Source organism: Psittacula echo (assembly GCF_963264785.1).
Source record: "Psittacula echo genome assembly, chromosome: 16".
NCBI classification, from domain to species: domain Eukaryota; kingdom Metazoa; phylum Chordata; class Aves; order Psittaciformes; family Psittacidae; genus Psittacula; species Psittacula echo.
In genome coordinates, this window is record NC_137752.1 from 9,704,452 (window position 1) to 9,717,580 (window position 13,129).

Genomic DNA, 13,129 nt, shown 5'->3' on the forward strand with positions numbered 1-13,129 from the left:
TTCATGACCCCCAGGCAAAGTATTCTCACCTGCTCACAACCTTCTCTATCTGGACAGGCTTCTCAGCAGATGATTCTCTGAGAGTCTTGTTCATCTGTAGGGCCACCCAGACCTGAGAGTTAAGGCTGGAGCACTGGAGTGGAGTCTCACCCTCCTTGTTCTTTAAAGTGACATCCGAGCCACGGGAAAGAAAGAGACTGCAAAAGAGCAAGACAGGGTAAGCATCTCCTGAGAGAAACTGTGCAAGGGGAAAACAAGCTGAATCACATCCTCCAGGAGCCCTTAAGGGGCAAGGAAGAATCTGTAGTAGTGAATAATCACCTGAGTTCTCCTTATTAAGCATAGTTCAGTGAATCCTACCTGAGGGCGCTGGCAGAAGCCACAGACTTGAGCTCTAGGCACTCATGAGAGCTCTGGGCAAACCTTGCCTTGCTTCAGGCAGGACAGGTACTCTGCTGGTACCAGCCTAACTTCACACAGGCTTGAAACTCTCTCTGGCAGGGAAAGATACGGGGTGGAAATGAAAAAGTCCCACAGGAAACTGGTGCTGGACTTGGCCCTTGTTTATACTCACCAGTTTTTGGTGAGTACCCAGGATGACTTTATTCACAGCAGTGATGGAGCAAAGGGAAAGCCCTGTTACCATATTATGCCATGCTAGTTATGGGGAGAAAAAAGCAAGCTTTAACCAAGGATGCCTGAGGCCTTTCTGTTGGGAAGCCCAGGCTGAGCACAGCCCCTTAAGCCTCTGCCCAAGACTCCAGCACCATTCCTTGTTTCTTGCTGTACTTTCCACCAGCTCTAGCAGCAGCTTGTATTTCAGACCCATTGCCCCTAGGAGCAGGGTAATGGAGAAATGAGCCCTCCATGCCAATCCTGGTTTGTGCTTAAACACCAAAGGCATTTCAAAGGATCTCCTGAGCTTGCCAGCCAGTAACCAGGCAGAAAGAAGTGACCAGGGGAAAGGAGAGGAGCAGCAGGGCTGGAGCTGTACTTACACTACACACTCATAGCGATTCTCTCTGGCTGCAATATGCAGAGGCGAGTCGCCGTGAATATTCACTGCATGTAAATCACACTTGGCAGCCAGCAGGATCTCTGCTATGTCAACACAGCCAGAAAAAGCAGCCCAGTGCAAACAGATATTTTCCTCCTGGGGGAAAGAGAACAGAGCAGAGGCTGTTTAGTGCATTAAACCCCTATTGCTTTGGGATCCATCATCCTTAGCTCTACACCTGCAGCACGCAACATGTGGCTTGCAGTCTCTTTCCTTCTGGGTGGGACTGCCAGTGTGGGCAGGGAAATCGCTGCACAGACAAGCAGGGAGTTCTCACTCCACCTGCCTCCAAGTACCAAGGGTGAGGAGGCTGCACACAAAGTGGTCCATTGCCTACCTTAGACACACAGGCAAATCATCTTTCTCTAAGCTACAAACCAGTTTCAATCTATCCATGAGAGAGGTGGCAGACATGAACCAACATGCTGGAAAAGGCTAGAAGCTGAGCTTCCCCAGCCCAGCCAACAGGAAAGTCAGCATGCCTCCAGTGCTACAGAACTAAAAAGAGCACAGCACAAGCTATAGGGACTATGAAGGTGCTAGAAAGAGAACCATGAGCCACACAGAGAACAATCAATCCGACTTCAGGCAGCTCTTAAATACTGAATGTACTCATCTCTCACTAGCAGCACTGGAAATAGCTGAACACTCATCTTTTTGATGGAGGTATTTTAAGCAATGATACTCTGTTTTCAGTTCCAGTGCAATTTGCAGCACACTTCGAACCCTTCCCCATGACAAGCTCTGAAGACATCGATTAAAACAGTGCAGTGATAGTAATGACCAACTCTCCTGTATTTCTTTTTAAGCAAAAATAAAGCAAATCTTGGAGTGATTGCAACTTAGATCCTTCCTTAAATGGGAGGCTATTGACATGCACCAGGGAGTGGAGAGTCCATTTTCTATATAGCTTCTGCCTCCCATTGTGGTAACATCTAGGTAAAGAAAACCCTAATCACATCACATACAGAAAAATTCACCCTGTCGATTGCACACCATGTGCTGCTACACCTGGACTTGTACTCTGCCTTGCACCAGCTACTGCTGAAGGTACTGCTTGCAGCAGGATCACAATCAAAAGCATTTCTCCTGGAGCTTGATGGTTCCCAGCACAACACATAAAGGGGCCAACAAGAAATCTGGAGAGGGGCTTTGGAAAAGGGATTGTAATGACAGCACAAGGGGGAATGGCTTTAACCTGCCAGAACAGGGGAGACTGAGATGAGCTCTTAGGCAGAAGCTCTTCCCTGTGAGGGTGCTGAGGCGCTGGCACAGGGTGCCCAGAGAAGCTGTGGCTGCCCCATCCCTGGCAGTGTTCAAGGCCAGGTTGGACACAGGGGCTTGGAGCAAGCTGCTCTAGTGGAAGGTGTCCCTGCCCGTGGCAGGGGTTGGAGCTGGAGGAGCTTTAAGGTCCTTTCCAACACAAACCATGCTGTGTTTCTATGATGATTCTATGATAGTGGCTGATTTCTGAAATGGATTCCAGGAAGGACCTTACATTGTCACGGATGTTGATGTCCGACCCCTTCGCAAGCAGCAGCTTCACCAGCTCAATATGCTTGTACTCAGTGGCCCAGATCATTGGCGTCCAGCCTCCGTCATCCTGAGGAGGGAAAGGGAAAGGGTGAGACATGCAGAATGAGTAAGACGTCTCCTGCTGGCTTCACAATCCCCTTGGTAGCCACAGCAGGGTGCACCCTGCCTGGGAGCCACAGACCCCTTCCCTCCCTGTGTTTGTCTCATCACTCTTCTTCAGCCTATGCTGCTGCAGGAAGGAAGAGGTCCCGCAGGGTCCTGCAGAGCCCAGCACCATTTGAACCAACACGCCTCAACAGGCTGGAGTTTATTTGCAGCTCAACACACTGGCAACGGATCTCCAGGTCATTGAAATATTGTCCAAAAGGCACAAGGAACATCTATCTTGGGTAAGAGCTATTGCAAAGCTGCCTGAGAAGCCTAGGGGTGCTGGGGTTCCCCCAGAACCAGGAACCCTGATGTAGCGCTGCCTCACCCCACAGCAATGGATAAGCTCTGTGATGGCAAGGGCCAGGCTCAACCCATCCCACACCATGTCCATGATCCCACCACTCCCCTGCTAGGGAAGAGCACAGTGACTCCCTTGAACAACAGCCTCCGCCAGCAAACTCAGAGTCAAGGAGAAACTGCAAATCAAGGCATGTGCAAGGAAAGTTTCCATGGGGCCAGTGGAGGGGATTCACCTTCTCTGACGGACCAGGATGCCTATGGCACTGTCACCACAAAATGCTCTTCAGGTGCCTCCCAGGACTGGCCTTGAGAAACACTGCTGAGACTTGAGTCCCTGACCTGAGAGAAGCAGCTCCTGCCCCTCGCAGAAAGAGCTCACCTGGCAGTTGACGTCCATCTTCCCGTTGGAGAGGAGGTACTGAACAACGTCGTAGTGCCCCTTCTTGGCAGCCAAGTGCAGACACGTGGAGCCCTCTGCATCCTGGACACAACCACAGAACAAGCACTCAGAGAACACCTCTTCCCAGTGTTTCCCATGTCTGTACAGCTCCAGTGATCCTCAGGAACACCAGAGAAGTTCCCAGATAGAACAGAGGACTCCAAAAGCCCCCAGCTGCTGTAAAGGAGGCAAGAGAGCAGGAGCCAACGCCAGCACTGAGCAGAGGGAGCCTTACACAAAGCTCAGAGGTGCAACCCATGCAGAGCAGGAGGCTGAGAGTGCAAAGGCTATGAGATGTCTTTCTGAAGCCTAGGGAAAGCACCAGCCCCAAACCCTGGCAGATGGATACTCCCCTTCCCCAGCAAAACCCCTCCAACTCTTCTCCATGTGATGAGGAGCCCAGAGAGGCAGAAATCCCCTACAGAGGAGGAGTTTTCACTTTACATCAGAAAAGGAGCCTTGTCTCAACCTGAAATGTTCCATTCATACAGGCTTTTTGCTGGATTTTATTAGCACAAGGCCTTATCCCAGCACCCAGCAGCAGGGCAAACGGATGTCCTGAACAGGGGCTAAGAAGTTCCTGAGAGACCAAGTCCCCAGCGTGCCCACAGCTGTCTGCTGAGACAGGAGATGAAAAACAGCCACAGGTTGAAAGGAAAAATGCCTTTGGGAGCTGAGAATGCAGGGTCTGGAGGAGACGGACAGGCTCTGAGTCACGATGGAGACACTCCCATGCTAACACCAAAGATCGCGGTGGCTGAAGCCTGATTTTGATCAGGCCTTTATATCCTAAGAGCTTAGCACAGAGCAAGGCCCAGAGACCAGGAAATGAGGAGGAGGAAATGAAAGACTGAAAGCAAAATGACTGCTTCCAGCCCAGCCCCTGGAAGAAACAGGGGAGGTGAGAGCTTTCAGACGGAGCTGATTGGGGAGTGTGGCACAGGGCTAGGGAGCAACCCCCCGGGCAAGGACAGCACATCTCTGGTGAGGAATTACAATGGGGGCTTCTTGGGGTGAAGAAGGGGTTCCTACACCCTTACAAGTGCCACACCTGAATAATACCACAGCTTCCCCCTTAGATTAGCGTGAGCCAAGTGCAGCTTCTCAACCCTACGGAGAGCAGACACACGTTAATCTAATGTTTACCTAAATGTCTCATTTAGGTTAGAGATTAGGAATAAAGTCTTCCCTGTGAGGGTGCTGAGGCGCTGGCACAGGGTGCCCAGAGAAGCTGTGGCTGCCCCATCCCTGGCAGTGTTCAAGGCCAGGTTGGACACAGGGGCTTGGAGCAAGCTGCTCCAGTGGAAGGTGTCCCTGCCCGTGGCAGGGGTTGGAGCTGGAGGAGCTGTAAGGTCCCTTCCAACACAAACCAGGCTCAGGTTCTATGATTCTAATATCAAGTTTCTGCAGGTTTTGTGTGGGCTTTTGCACCCCATCAACACCTTCACCTGGGGTCTGAGAAGTCCCCCAGCACCCCTCATCTCCCTGTGCTGGGCGCACACCACAGCAGCTCATGTCTGGATTTCTCATTGCAATGGCTGGAGCTGATTTTAATCTGCAGTGTTGCTGCTTTCAAACAGATGACTAATTTGGTGTGAGAAACTAATTAACATAATAAACTAGTCTAGACTTCAGACGTGATCTCAGGCTTCTCATTTGCTGTTGCAAGCTCTCCTTTGCCTTCAGAAGAAAAATCCCCTCTTTTCACTTCCCCAGGAATAAATCAGGCAAGAGATCTGGATTGCTCCAAGACACCTGGGACAATGGTTATCATGAACCCACACAGGCCTGTCCGTTCTTTTCCCCCTTCTCAGCTCAGAACCAGGCTCTCATGGATCTGTTTAAAGCTTGGGGTGGGCAGCACCTTGTGCAATCCTCCTTGTCCTACCAGCTCCCTCATGAAAAGAGCATCCCTGCCCAGCTGTATCCCCCAGCAATAGCAGAAGATCATGCCAAGAGCAGCAGGTTGCAACAATAAATTCACATGGGGAGGGCTCCTGAGCTCCAAATAGCATCTGATGTAGGGGACTAATATACTGATACACATGATCTGTGTATTTTCCAAGACTGCAAAGTAACCAGAGCATGCTACAGGCAAACAGACAGCTGTGTTTTATTGTACTACTTTAAATTAAAGGGTAGAGTTTGAAGATGGGGTACAATTTTGCCACTGCAGCGTGACTGCAAGAAACCACATGGCAATCCTTTGGAAAGCAAAGCTTCCTCTGTCATTTCTGCTGGCTTGGCAAGCACCTAATTACCAGCCCATTTTAAAATGTCACCCCAAAAGTCTCATTATCAGAGTCTATAGAAAACTCTGAAATCAAACTCCAAAGCCACTGCAATGGATTTCAGTAGCCCCAGGTGAACTCAAACACCTCCTACACTCGGTGCCACAAACTTCATGTAGCCAGTGGCAGCACTTGCCCCAAAGTGCTCACAGCCAGGATACTGCACCACTCCAGTGATACTACCAACAACCATGGCCTTGCCAAGGCTTCATGCCCAAGACAAGCAAGTCCACCTCCCCTCTGCCTATGCACTTCCACCCAAGACCTATCAAGAAAGAAATGGTGGACAAAGGCTTCTTCAGGAGAAAAAGATAAGGAAACAATTGCTACCTTAGGATCTACAAGTGCTCCAGCCTTGATAAGGTATTTCACAGTTTCCAGATGGTTGTTTTCTGCTGCTTCCATCAGTGGGGTCCTCTGGTCTTCAGAGCAGGAGTCGATATTAGCACCAGCCTGTCAGGAGGCCAAGGCAGATACAAGGACAGTTACAATCACTACTCGAGAGCAGAGGAAGGATGTGGGAGTAGTGACTTAGTAGCAAGTTTTTTAACTGAAATTTAGCCATATTGAGCAGGGGAGAAGAAAAGAAAAAGGAAATAAACCCAAGAAAGAAGACAGTGCAATTCCACCTGGTTTGGGAAGCAGCACACAATGCCTGCCCTCCCCCCTGCCTTCTACAGCCAGTAACCAGGGCGTAAGGAAGCCAACAACTGGTATGAAATAGCTCTTGTTATTAATGGATTTTGTACTGCTACTTTCTAGATATCATCTGGGACAAATGAGCCTCCTTTCTCCAGCAGCTTTGATTTCCCTGGTCTGTAATTTCTATGGACACAATGAACAAAGCAGCCAGCTCTTCACAATGTCACAAGCAGCGGGAACAACTTGCTGATTGCAACAGAGGTAGAAGCTGTAAAAATACTCCTGGAGATTGTCTAACTATTCCTATGCAAGTCCATGGCAATGTTTCTACAGAGGTCTCTGAGCATAGGTCAGTTCAGTTCCCAGTTGAGCATGGAGTGCCTTGAACCAAAATCTTACTCTTTTCCAAAGCACTCCTGTGTTGTGTGTCCTGCCTGCTTTAACTCTTTAGCTTAGCTCAGGAACCCACCCAACACCTAAAACCAGAGCTCTGAGACAGCCCAACTGCTGGCAGGTCACACATGCAGGTACACGTGTGACGCACAGACCTGCTTACAGCAGCCGACACGCTGACTCAGGTTCACCCCTTCCAGGCACCTCCCACTGAATGTGTTTGGTTTGATCACTTTAAAATAGCAAGAGCTCCTTAAACCAGACCTGAGAAGAGGCATTTCAAGTTTAACAAGCTGGGGACATGCCCAGCCAAATCCTGTTCTACTGCAGTAGTCAGACATGAGGGAAGAGACAAGATGATGAAGGATTCTGGAAACAAACCAACTCCACTGATACTTAATTCAAGTTGTTTGTAGTAGCTCAAACATTTTACTCCTTTTACTCGTACAAGTCACTCTGTTGTCTTCACGTGCAGTAACTTGAGTGAGAGCAGCAGGGTAGGCCCATAGCTGCATCTTCAAACAGCACTTCGTAAGCCTCTGACTCCAGATGCTGAAATGCAACAACCCAGCAGGCTTGTTCTCAAAGCCATGGCATTGCTGCTTTCTCAAGAGCCCTTTAAGGTTTCCCAGTCACACAGAGTAAACAGAGAATCCCTCCAGTCACTCCAGGTGATAAATCCGCAGTACAAAAAGGAAAAACTCTAACTTTTTAAACCCTTCTTTTTCCTTTACATCATTTTGGAGTGGATTCAACAAAAGCACCCCTATGTCTTTGACCATCTCTCCTCCATTAGAGTCCAAATCTCAGACAACAAGCCAGACTTGCATCTGCCCTTCTCCCCTTTCCACATGCAGGACCTTTACCCTGTAGAGGAAAATCCTGCTGGATTTACTCATGTTTTGACGGCAGGGAAGACAGATGCTGGCTTGCCAGGCTCCAGAGCCTACTTGCCTTTGTCACAGGGAGCCTCTTGGCAGCAGCTTGCGGATGCCCTGCAGCCTGTCTGCGGTCCGCCTGTGCTGGCACATCTGGCAGCACACCACTGCTGGGTGTGATGGGCACGTAGGCTCCTACTTGTTGCACAGGGCCCTGCACTGAAGCTTCACATGCTTTTGCCATGTGGGCAGGAGACCAGAAACCACAGAAAAATGGCTTCTACAGAAGAACAAGTGGAGACAGACCTGAATCAGCATATGGCAGATGTCCACATGGCCAGACTCGGCGGCAGCATGGAGAGGGGTTCTCTTATTCTGATGCTCCATTTTAAAGTTGGGGTCAATGCCGTCCACTGGAAAACAGAGCAGGGATGGGTTCAACCACCATTCAGAGATGAGAGAAAAGGGTAACAGAAGAATCAGGTCTCAACTAAATCCTTTTAAAGGATGGGTTCCTGGTCCATCCTCAGCCCTCCTCATGTCTCACTAACCATTCATGCCAGAAAGCCCTCATGGCAGCCCATGGACATTCAATACGCAACAGCCCTCCAACCAAGAGCTTCAGAAGTTTAAGACCTTTAAGGCATCACAATTTCTATACAGGCCTTCTCCTTCTACACAGGGCATCTCCCCATCCCTGGCAGTGTTCAAGGCCAGGTTGGACACAGGGGCTTGGAGCAAGCTGCTCCAGTGGAAGGGGTCCCTGCCCGTGGCAGGGTTTGGAACTGGAGGAGCTTTAAGGTCCCTTCCAACACAAACCAGTCTGGGATTCTGTGATTCAGATTCACAATTCACCATTTCTCAGTGCAACAAAACCAACGAACATTATACAAAGATAAAAAGGAAAACAAAAAACTGCTTTGTTTAAAGCAAGAGAAGCTGGAAACACCAAAGAGTCAGAACTACCTGGCCTTTGGGTCTAATCACTAGCAACTGCAATTAATAGCAGTGATCCTTGTTGCATCCCTGCAAACACAGGGCTACAGAGTGGATGGAGCTTCTCCAACTACCAGAAGCTGGGGATGTGACCAGAGACTCTCACAGCTGTGCAAAGACTGACAGATGATGATGACAGTCAGGCAAAGATGTCTGGGCATGATAACATGTTGCATATGATGAGGCCATAGTTAAATATCAATGAGTAACACTTTTGAGCTATTGAAGACACGAACAATGAAGCTGACACTTGCTAGACAAAAAATAAAGAAGAATCTGATAAATGAAGAGAACAGAAAGCATCTGAAAATGTACTGCAAAGTACTGGAGCGGAAAGGAAATGATCCCAAGGAAACACTGTGTCCTTCAAAAGGGAGATTCCTCAGGAATATCTGTTGGTAAAAACAAGCTCAGCAGCTAAAAGTCATCGGGTGACAGACAACTGTGTACTCCCCAAACAAACCCTTTGTACTGAAGGGCTCTTCCTTTCTGCTCTCTTGCTGACGGGCCTCAGCATAAGTTGACTGCCATCTTTTTACTTCCCTACTGGATGCAACTACCTGACCAGTTCTATCAGTCTGGAAACATTACATGTAGGTGTTCTGGGGACAGAAGGAGCTTCTCTGGATAAAACCGTGCCCAAATGCAGAAACAAGCTGGGAGCAGGTCCACATTTCACAGAAAGATGAAGCCATTTCCAATGACACATCACTTGCAGAAATGGCTTTCTCCTCCAACTCCACTCACAAGGGGCAGTGGGGAAGATGACGTGCTGCCATGCTGGGAAGTGGACTCTGGCAGCTGCCTGGCAGGAGCTGGGAGTACTGCCAGACACACAACGTCCTGGGAAGCAGCCACCTACCCAACATAAGCAGGACTTTTTGCAGCTCTCCTTGCCTCGCAGAGAAGTACAACTGCTTCGGATGGAACCGTAACTTCTTGGGCCTGCAGGAGTGGGAAAAAGAGGAGCAATTAATACCCACTGAAGAACACTCTTGGCTAGCCCGTGTGCATGACAAAGTCTGTTCCTATGGAACAGCTCCAGAGCACCAGCAAAACACAGAACAAGCCTCCAGAAGGAGACCTTAAATCCAGCTCCAACTGCAGCCAGCCTTGTTCTAATGAGAACTGTTACCTATGAGTGTTGCTCATCAACAAATTCTGGGTATTACAACTGTAAATGGGAATTCCTCGTAGTTATAGCTATGGTTGGAGGGCAGTGAAAAACTAAATCCTCCAGACAAATCACTGAGAGCTATAACTGTTCTGAGTCAGTCATTTGTGGGGGGTGACAAATGACTGAAGTGAACAAGAAAAGGTCTGAGTGGGCCCAACATCCACAGAAGCTAAATCTCAGTCTCCTCTAGGTTAAGCAACTTTGCTGGGAATTGGAGAGACACAATGGTCTGTTTCTTACTTTTCCGAGTCCAGGGCAATCAGAGCACTTTCCAGAGTTTCTTTAACTGGTCCCTGGGTCAGGCTGGTAGAAGGCTTTGGGAAAACTGAAGATCCAGCTATGTCAAACCCCTCAGCAGCTGAACTTTCTGGCTTGTCTTCCTCTGACAACCGCGTCCCAGTGCCACTAAAGAGACAAAATGAGAAACAGCCAAAGCACAATCATTAAAAATACCCAACAGTGTAGATCTCATGCCAAAGAAGGGAAGGAAATGGATTCTAAATTAAGTGTAACTGAAATTGAAACACAAACTAATATATTCTACAGCCTTTTTGGTAAGAACTTGCCCCAGGAAGTTGCATTGCCTATGAGTATATTTTGATGTATTCTGTGCTACAGGAAACCAAGGAATATGTGGAAACAAGGAACATAAAGACCACCAGAACAGATCGGACAGAAGTCAGAACACTGTTCAACACAGGGATGGCTGGTTTTTGCCTCTACATTTTCATCCTCTCTTTATACTTGTGCCAATTTGTGCAGGGCAGGAGCTACAGCTAGGTGTTGCCTCAATTTCCCTGTCACTTAGGAGACCTGGCAACATAAGCTTATTCCACTCTTATTCCATTCCTAATAATAAGAGGAAGGGATGGTTTTAACTCCTGAACCCCTCCTATCCTCATAGCTCACCCTGCAGCCACTGCACTCTTCTCCAACACAGCAAGCAACACAAAACACACTTGCAGATTCCTGCAGCTGAGTTTGGCTTGTCAGAGAAGGAGCAGAGAGCACTTTGCTCCATCAGGAGCATCCAAATGCAAAGCACAGTCTGGCACAAGATTTGAGATCACTGTGTGCTCCCAAGGTTTGAGATCCCCATGTGCTCCCAAGCTCACCTCCCTGTCGTGGTGTCAGCCCTTCCCTCCACAGCCGCTGGTTTCTGCTGGTCGTAGGTCAGCGACACCGTTGAGGTTGTGTCTGCTTTTGCTATTGTCACCTCCTTTGCCTTGGAGGCCTCTTCCCCGCAGTGTGGGCAGTAGCTCATGTCGTTGACCTGGGAGGCACAGTTCTTATGGAAACGGTGGGAGATGCTGCTCTCCGGCTGACACTCCATGAAAGTGCCCTAAAAGAACCATAGCGAAGAAATTCACACCTTGGTCACTTCGTGCCTTACCCCTTCCACATGCTTCATCCACAGATCTCTTAAACATTCATCATCACTCTTGTCCCTGGCGCTTCCAATACAGTAAGCAAGCACTGCCACTTCTTTAGAAGAGAACAAAACCAAGTTAATGGGGAAAAAACTTGGTTAAGGACTGCAAAGCAAGCTCTTTAACTGTGCTTGGGAAACAGAAGCAAGAAGTTCCAATTTCCAGCTCTTTCATCTAACGCTTAAGTTCTCACTTATGCTCCCAGAAGTGCCAGTGTACTGTAAGGACGCCCCAAAACTGGAAGAGAAAACTTCAGACCTGTGTGCTAAGCCAGCATTAACACTACCTGACCAAGCTGTGCACCAACCGTTCCAGGACCTCCATGAGTACAAGTAAACCAGCTCTTAACCCCCGTGTAACCTCAAGTACGTGACTTGTCTGCCTGGCCCCCATCTGCTGTTTAACCCCAACAACGTGGCTGACTGCTCCTTCAACAGACTTGTCCTAAAATTATTTTCCCTTTCCAGCAAAGTGTTTCAAACTGAACTGAAGGAGCCCAGAACTCAGAGCCCTGTGATATCCGTGCTACCTGAAGCCCTGCTGTGCTCTGTGCTCTTAGTGATGGACAGCACAGACAAACCCCCCCAGGTTTACCTGTGAGCTATGGGAACTACATGAACTATGGCTTGTCACTGAGATGTACAAGTGTGTAAGAAAAGACCAGTTAAACCCCGCTCTTCTCCCGAATTCATGGCCCTCCCAAGCAATCTAATTAACTCTGTATCAACTCTGCGAAATGCCTTGAAGGGTTTTGTGGATGTTAGCCTTTAAATGATCTTTGACTCAGCATGAAACCCCAGGATGGCTCCATTTACACAGCAATGTTTGAGCCTACTGTAGCATCTTTCATTGATTCATCTTCAAGAACACTGGCATTGGACAATTAATCCTCCTCACACCCGTGAGGCCCTCAATTGGTCTTTTTCAGCTTTACCAACAGGGAAACTAGGATGCTGACAAAGTACTGGACCATCAAAAGCCTCAGTGGCAGAGGTGGAAGAAGCAGATCTCAAACACTGCCTTGTTCCAGTGCCATCACTCAGGTTCCCATCTAAACCATCACAGGCAGGTGGGAGGACACTGATGTGTGCACACAGATTCATTTACAAACCAAGCTAACACAATTTCCAATGCAATTGATCTGTACACAGAAAAAAAATCCCAAACAATCCTTGTTCCAAAGAAATTCCTATGGCAAAACTTCCACTGTGTGAATTCCCAGCGAAAACCCTTCAGTAACACTCCCTGGGGTCTCCAGGAGGATCAAGGTGACAATTGCAGCTACACGTTCCTGTTTGAAAACACCACCTGATGTGCTGTGGAACAAGGTGGAGCTGATGCCAGGAAGTCAGTAAACCCCTTTAGGTACCACTTCCACCTTCAGCTCTTCCAGCTACTGCGACAGGTACCCCCTTCCCTAGATTGAGAGCACGGACTTACTGCAGTGCAAAAGTATCCACAGCCAGGGCAACACTGGTGTTTCACCATCCTCCCTCTATGGTCCTCACACAGCACCAAAAGCTGGACTTTGTTAGACGGGCGCATCAGTTCATACTTAACCACACTGTTTGTGCATCGGCCCAGCTGGAACAGGAGAAATTAAAGGAAATGAAATTACTGGAGACCAAAACACCCTCTGTGCTTGTGCGGAGGAAGATCTTGCACACTGCCTTGGTGAGCCCTGGCTTGTTCACAGTAATTCAGACGTGTGCCAGATAGCATTAGCAGTGCAGCAGGAAGCTGGGAAAGCTGCTCTCACAGGAAGAAATGCATCATTTACTAACTAACATGCATGTGGACCCTGAGTTGTTTGTTCCTTGCAAGGAAAAAAGGTCTTTAA

The 13,129-nt window shown here is 48.6% G+C and overlaps 1 protein-coding gene across 2 annotated transcripts in view; it reads right to left on the minus strand.

Moving 5' to 3' along the window:
* Window positions 1–13,129, minus strand: part of EHMT1 (euchromatic histone lysine methyltransferase 1) — a 59,939-nt gene that overhangs the window by 15,267 nt on the left and 31,543 nt on the right. The window contains exons 10-19 of one of the 2 annotated variants that reach the window (XM_080630482.1): window positions 12,730–12,873; window positions 10,975–11,201; window positions 10,100–10,264; window positions 9,545–9,627; window positions 7,993–8,099; window positions 6,104–6,226; window positions 3,423–3,524; window positions 2,556–2,660; window positions 999–1,153; window positions 30–197 (exon numbers count right to left, since the gene is read on the minus strand). In XM_080630482.1, the coding sequence (XP_080486608.1) occupies window positions 30–197; window positions 999–1,153; window positions 2,556–2,660; window positions 3,423–3,524; window positions 6,104–6,226; window positions 7,993–8,099; window positions 9,545–9,627; window positions 10,100–10,264; window positions 10,975–11,201; window positions 12,730–12,873 (1,379 nt within the window). The remainder of the gene's footprint in view (window positions 1–29; window positions 198–998; window positions 1,154–2,555; window positions 2,661–3,422; window positions 3,525–6,103; window positions 6,227–7,992; window positions 8,100–9,544; window positions 9,628–10,099; window positions 10,265–10,974; window positions 11,202–12,729; window positions 12,874–13,129) is intronic. The other variant, XM_080630483.1, reaches the window with a different exon arrangement.